Genomic DNA, 7,121 nt, shown 5'->3' with positions numbered 1-7,121 from the left:
ATATTGACACCTCCAGACTGTCTTTGGGCGCTGACGCCGCATCTTTTTGTGTATGCCAGCAGGAGGATCCAAGCCACTTTACGGGCTCTCCGTTGTCGACTCATTACTCCGAGAGCTGGTGCGGCCTGACAGCCGCCTTTGATTTGTTTTCGTTCCGCAACGAACATGGCACCCCAGTGTCCTCACGATTCTTGTGACTTTGCTCGATTTATTTGTTGCAGGCGCCGAGGTGACACTGCCATGGATGATTCGAATGATTCAGAGTGCGTCACTCTTCTCTCGCAAATTCATGCTGGCTCGGATATGACTCTTGGGCTTGGGATGGCACCCGTGTCTCACCAATATTTCGGTGTCGTTGTAGTGGGATGGCTGATATTTCGCGCAGCTCTAAAAATTTGTCCGAGACGTTTGACAGAGCCCGCGATGAACTGAGTGAGCACGGCCCTTTTGGCCTGTAAAAGCCGCAAGATGATGGCTGCCGCCCCTCAAGGCTTGTGCGCATCACCGTTGCCCTTTTGTTCTTATTGACGTGCTTGATGGACTCTAAAGGGCACGTGGGACCGCTGCGCGGTCACCATATCTAGTGTCGGCTGTCTGACTTTCACAGTGGCTGTTGGTTGCTATTGTGATGTTCTACTTGTGCCTATTGTGCATCACTCCTTTGGCCCGATGGTGCTTGTGCTTTTGTTTGTTGTTCTTTTGCTCTTTTCGGGGAAAGCGGTGAGACCAACAAGCCGGATATTACTTTAGGGTGTGAATGTTTTCTGTTTTGTTTTTCCTAGTTAATTGGCTTGTTTCTTTTTTTATTGCTCGCTCTTGCTGTTGGCGTGCGCTTTCTCTCTCTCCTTAGGATTCTCTACGCTCCCATTTTTATCCTTTCCAAGTCTTTTGTTTTTCCTCCTGTCCTTACTTATTCGGCCTCCTTTCCATGGAACCCGCAATTGACAACGTTATGCTACCTCAAAGCACGCAGCTGCTCCCGAATGCGAGAGCAAAAGAGGCAGAGAGACACACAGCCACAGCCAAGAGATAGACAAGAGGCAAGAAAAGAAGAAAAAAGTTTCTTGAGCACTTACACAACTCATCAAAGAGACTGACACTTTAGAGGGCATTTGTGTTTCGGTTCCAAACATCCAGTGTGTGTGTGTGTGTGCTGTGTAGGAGGATGGCAGTGGGGCCAGTGACAGGTCGGGCTCGGTCCAATGGCTCTGGCTGGACGGCAGTGGGTGAGGTTGGCTTGGATGGTGCGGTGCTCGTGCTGCGATGTGGAGATGGCGACGTCGTCAGCTGGGACTTGGACGACGTTGTTGCCGTGCAGCTGCAAGGTGCCAGTGTCGCGCTGAGCTTGGTTGGTCCATTGGCAGCGCCTCGCTTGCTCGCCGGTTCCGAATTTTGCGGCCCGAGCGGGTTTGCACAGCCTGCAATCAGATCTTAGGCTTGAGCAGCTGACACTTTTTGTGCGATAGCTCCGTGTGCACCCCGGTAGCTGGGCCTTGGCTAGCCCGTTGGCTCAGCGCCTGAGCATCGAAGTGGTGACGCTCGAAGTATCCGACAGCGGCAAGGCACAGGAACTTGGCCAAGCCCTGAGTGCGGCAACTCATCTCCGGGCCTTTGAGTCTGAGGTGCGATCCGGCGCAGACATCCTTCTTTCCCCACTACAGGCGTCTACCGACCCTCTGGGCCTTTCTCATCAGGCGCAATGCGCTGCGTCCTTTTCTGGCCCATCAGGTTTGGCAGATCATCCTTAATCCCGTCAGTGGGAATGGAGCCGGTTTGGAGCTGCTGCAATCCCAGGTAGCCCACATATCCAATACGCTGTCCAGCTCCCTCCAAAAAGCTCCTTTCGACACAGAACCCTTGCTTGACCAGAGGCCCCTGCACACAGGTGTTGCCCATCTTTGATGCAGTGGGTCTGCACTACTTGGTGACGCCCACTGATGGCCCCCAGCAAGCGGCCAACTTGGCGGCCGCTGCTGCCACCGCACACGGTGTCACTCACCTCCTCGCCATGGGGGGGGACGGCCACATCACAGAGGTGCGGAGCAGTGAGCACATGCTGCGTAGAGCCACCGCTACAGCCCCCCCTGACCTTTCCCCGCATCACCCTTGTGGCACATGATCAAACAGGTCCTCAATGGCAATATGCAGCACAGCCGCTTGCCCATGGCAATTCTTCCAGCCGGTATGAAGGGCTCCATTGCCTCAAGCCCTGTGCTCCAGAGCGCCACGGGCCAATTTCGCGGAGCGCTCCACTCAACTTTACGCGCCCGCCTGTAGGGACGGACAACGCACTGGCTGCGACCATCAAGGTGGACTCCTTGGCAGCCGCTGTCAAGACAGTCATTAAAGGCGAATGCTTTTCTGCTGATCTCATGGCGTTGCGTGAGCTGATTCCTGAGCCCGCTGTCGGCAACGCTGGCTCGCCCACCTCCTTTGCTGCGCAGCCTGCCACCGTACTTGCGCATACATGTATTGGGTGGGGGTTTGTCGGTGATATCTTGGCCGGTGCGTGTCGCACTCTGTCGAGATGCTTGCTCGCCTAGAAAACCGGCGCTGCCAGGCAGTATGCCTCAATCCTTGCTGCACATGAAACTCAGACATTGAGCGACATCGTTGGATGGGACGTTCGAAAACGGCCTTTTGTGGAGCCAAGAAAATGCTCGGGGCAGTCGTGCACCATCAAGGCGCCCTATGGATTGAGCCTGAGGCCTTGCCTCTCGCGACGGCAAGCGTCGACCACGACGCCCGCGCAACACATTCGGACCCACAGGCCATTCCATCTCTTGTGTCAGCGCAAAGCGCTCAAATGATCAATGTGTCTTCCTGGCGTCACCGGCCAGCGTCTGCCTATGCAGCTATCAACGTCGGCGTTCATGAAGGCTACAACATGAGCGTCGCGCCCGAAGGTATGCTGGGCAAGTGGCTATCAAAAGTCCTGCGCTCCCAAGACGACACCTTGACCAAGTTCATGCCCCCTTACATCTAGGTCGAATGTGGCCACACGGCCGGATATGTGATGGGCTCTTGGATGTTCTCTTGATTGGCCGAGTATCCTATTTGCGCTTCCTGGATCTGCTCGCGCGCATCAGTCTCGACGGTGCGTATGAGAGATTGCCAATGGGATGAAAAGCCTGGTCTGACGATGTTGATCTCAACGTTTGGTCCTAGGTGAATCGCATGTGCAACAACCACAAGTCGACTATTGCAAAGCACGGCGCATCGTTCTTCAGCGGGTTGCTCAGCCCGGACCCAGGGGTAGCTTTGGCATTGATGGCGAGGTTGTCGACGTGACCAGCGATTATGTCTTGATTGAGGCCATCCCCGGCGCACTTTCCCTCTTTCGTCCCGTTCCTCGTAAGGACCGCTCAAGCGAGACATGTTTTCTTTCTTCACCAGAAAGGTCTTATTTATTCGCCTTGAGGGTTTGACTTCTTTGTCTCATGCTATCCGGTGTCGAACTGCCTTCGAAAATCAAATTGTGTAATAGACACGCCCGCTCAAGAATCACCATCCTGCTTGACGTCTCAACGCTTGGTGAGCCATCGGCGCTTGGTCATTCTCGTACACGTTCCCTAATGCATCCTCACTGTTGACCGACGTTAGGCCTGGAGTGCCGGCCTGCTGGGCTGTTGTGGGAGTTTGAATGGTTGCCTGGAAGGACTTTTGCACTAATCTCTATTGGTGTTATTCAGAGCGTCGCAGCAAGTGCCGGTGATCTAAAAGGCACGAGCTTGGCCAAGCTTTGGGAGAACTGTAATTTTGGCATTGTTCGATTGTAGCTCATGACAGAGGCAGCAATTGAAGGGATGATAAGCAAAGTGATGAACCGGCTCACTACGTACGAAAGCGATACGGGCTGAGATGAACGGGCCCATGCGTGTTTAAAGACGAATGGCGGCCACGGAGAGTATAAATAGATAGTCATGTACATGCACAAGACGGGCGTTGGCGCGAGAAACAACGTGACCGCAAAATAAACCGCATGACTTTGACAAACCACAGCAGGCGTCTGTCATGCCGAGGATGAGACGGCGGCACTGAGGGTTGACAAGTCCATGGGCGTGCCGTCCGTGGCAAAGCTGAGTTCGGCTACGAGGCTCAATTGCCCACGGTCCCGACCTTCAAAGTAGCCCGTGTCCAAGCAACCATCGGGGTGTGGCACAAAAGGCGGTGTCTGAGACTGCATCTGAGCAAAGTCCAACCCCTTGAAGAGGGCGTGATGCTCCAACGCATGGGCTGAAGGGCGATCCTTGGGCAGTGGTGCAAGGCAGGCATTGATAAAGTCTGTAGCCGCCGGGCTCATTTCCACCTCGCTGTCCAACATATCGTGGCGAACGATGCGACGGAACACCGCCTCTTTGGTCTCATCATTGAAGGGCGGGTACCCGTTGAGTAGCTCGTATGCAATCACCCCCAGCGCCCAAATATCCACGGGGCAACCGTGCCCGGTGCCCAAGAGAAGCTCTGGTGCAAGGTAGTCTGGCGTGCCTTTGAGAGAGTGGTGACGCGGGGTCGAGGGGCGCGGTGATGAAAGTGTGGGCGAGGCCTGAGCCTTTGCGGGGCTGGCTTCACTCAAGCCCGTTAAATCATGAAGGCGCGAGCTACCCGCCGTGGAGGGCCGCGAGCCCAGCGAACAGCCGGCAAACGACGCGTCGGGCTGCAACAAGGAGCGGATGGAGGCTTGGCTGAGGTTGGCCTCGGTGGTGTAATGCACGCGATGATGGGAATGATTGCCATGGCTTGGCTGACTGGCATGGCTCGTGTGGCTAGCAAAGCTGACGCTGATGCCACTGTGCTGTAATGCGCTGTAGCCTGCAGAGCTGGGCCGACTGTTGATGGGCAAGGGTGGGAGTTCAAAGCTGATGCTTTCTGTCTCTGAGTGAAGCATACTTTCTTCGGAAATGTGCGAGAGATTGGTTCGAGGGGCGGCCAAGTGACCGTGGGGGGTGGTCATGGGTACTGGCATGGTCATGGGAACAGCCCGGCGCTTGGCCTCCCGAGGGCCGGGTGCTTGCGCACTGGAAGCCATGGAGGACGACACCGTTGCCAGAGGGAATTGTTGGCAGGTGTGTGCATCTGCTTCGGGGAGGTTGCCATGGTTGCTGGCGCTGCTGTAGTTGTGGCGTGCCCGCAAGGGTGTGCGAGTAAAACCGCCGTCCTCGGCAGTTTGCGTGAGAACAGCGCTGTTGTTGTAGTCCCGGCGCAGTCGCCGCCGACTTGCCGACGGCATCCACTTGCGTGGTACAGAGAGACGAAAGTCTGTCTTCAGTGAGAGCAACTGCCCGGGCGTGCGCGTAAAATCGGATTTGGCCTCACTGCTCTGCACCAGAGGTGATAGGGGGTCTGCGAGTTGAGGTGTAGCGCGCGCGTTACTCGCACCCTCGCGGGGCGAGCCTCGATGCCGTTCCTCCGAGGTGATGTTGGGTGAGAGTGCAGGTTGATCTTGGCAGATACGCGAGAGACCAAAGTCGCTCAGTTTGAGGTGTCCACGCGCGTCGATCAAGATGTTGTCGGGCTTCAGGTCACGATGAATGATGCCATGGCGGTGCAGGTATTCAAGGGCAATGGTTATCTCTCCCAGGTAAAAGCGCGCCATCTCCTCGTCAAAGGAGCCAAACTGCTCGAGCATTTGCCCCAAGTCGCCACCAATCAGGTACTCCATCACAAGGTAAAGGGCATTCTCGGAGCGAAACGAGTAGAACAGGCGCACCACATAGGGGCTCATGACCAGCGCCAGCGCGTCGCGCTCTGTCACCACCTGATCGACCATATTTTTGTGCCTCAACACTTCTTTGCGCATCATCTAAATCACACGGGCCAAGGCATGCAAGGGGATCCAGGTTGTGAGCGGTGGCGATTAGCCGCGAGAACGTGGCGGCATAGGTGCAACGCAGTGCCAGGCACGGCGACCATCAGCAGAGCTTGCACCTTCATAGCATAAATTTGCTGCGAGTCCTTCTTGCGAACAAGAAAGACGCTTCCAAAGGCCCCGCGAGAGACGGGCTTGATGATCTCAAAGTCCTTGTAGCCTACAGAAAGGCCGTGCCAGCAAACATACAAAGGCATCAAAGTGAATGAGGTCGGGCTGAGTAGGCAAAATTTAATGAGTGGGGGCGGTGGCAAGGGCCTCGTTGAGCACAAGACTGACCAGGAGGCTGCGACTCCTTCAAACAGGGGCTGGCCGTAGAGACGCTGCTGCGCTTTCGTCGATTCATGGGCGTCGCCAACATGGTGTCGGCCAAAAGACCACGATATGGGGTAGAAGTCGGCAGGGCCTCGCTGGAGGGGATCACGGGTGATGTATCTCGGGCATTTTGCCGGATCAGCTGGCCAGTGGAGGGCGGGGCCGGGCGACGAAAGCCGACTTGCGCTTGAGGCAACTCAAAGTCAGCCACGTCAAGCGCATCATCACTCACACTGGGCTGCATGGGCGAAGGGGGGCAGGCGGCGCGAGAGTCATCCAAGCTCACTACCGAGGCAAAGGAGTGACTCAAACTGGCCATGGACACATCCAGATTTAGTCGAGGCGGGTTGGGGCTGGAGTGATGCCAAGCAGAAGTGCCGGCCGGCGGCGTCTCGGCCGGAGCACGTCGCACGGGCGACATGTTGGGCGTGGCAGGCTCTTGGCCCGTAAGGACATCCAAGCGTGCCAAGTTCTCCAGGGCACGGCAGAGCGTGGACAGTTGGTATAACATGTCCATGGCCAACTGGCGCACTGTCAGCGCCACGTCGGGAGCACGGGCCGCACACCGAAGACGGGCCAGCATATGAGGTGCGTCTTGTTTCAAGCGATCAAAGGGGGATCCATCCAGCTCGTCAACAAGTGCTTCGAGATCAGCAAGCGCTCGCTTATCTGCATCGGCAGTTGGGGTCGAGCCTGGGATGCAATGCGCAGCCGATGCTCGAGCATGTCGGGTCAGGGTCAGGCGCATCTCTGCCACAACGTGGCTATGCGTGTGCGCGCATCCGATTTGCAGTTGAACATGCTCTTGACGACTATGTTGCCGGTGAAACTGAACGGAGATGGCCGTGGCAGGCTCGGCGTGCTCCTCGGGCTCGACAACCCCCACTGGGGACCCCGGTCTGGGTGTTTGTTCCCCAGCAGAGTGCTGCTGCGCCAT

At 56.5% G+C, this 7,121-nt stretch overlaps 2 protein-coding genes across 2 annotated transcripts in view; one reads left to right on the top strand and one right to left on the bottom strand.

The window, feature by feature from the left end:
* Positions 1 to 307, top strand: part of MONBRDRAFT_32366 (uncharacterized protein) — a gene marked incomplete at its 3' end in the record, with an annotated part of 1,984 nt that extends 1,677 nt beyond the window's left edge. Inside the window, exon 10 of the mRNA XM_001745692.1 lies at positions 222 to 307. Within this exon, the coding sequence (XP_001745744.1) occupies positions 222 to 307 (86 nt within the window). The remainder of the gene's footprint in view (positions 1 to 221) is intronic.
* Positions 308 to 4,012: 3,705 nt separating this feature from the next.
* Positions 4,013 to 7,121, bottom strand: MONBRDRAFT_8114 (uncharacterized protein; the record flags this gene model as incomplete). Its single annotated transcript, XM_001745540.1, has 3 exons — positions 4,013 to 5,803; positions 5,929 to 6,029; positions 6,149 to 7,121. 3 exons carry the CDS (start codon positions 7,119 to 7,121, stop codon positions 4,013 to 4,015), a joined length of 2,865 nt encoding a protein of 954 aa, XP_001745592.1.

Source organism: Monosiga brevicollis, genomic scaffold, assembly GCF_000002865.3.
Source record: "Monosiga brevicollis MX1 MONBRscaffold_9 genomic scaffold, whole genome shotgun sequence".
NCBI lineage: Eukaryota > Choanoflagellata > Craspedida > Salpingoecidae > Monosiga > Monosiga brevicollis.
This window is presented reverse-complemented; position numbering and strand designations above follow the sequence as displayed.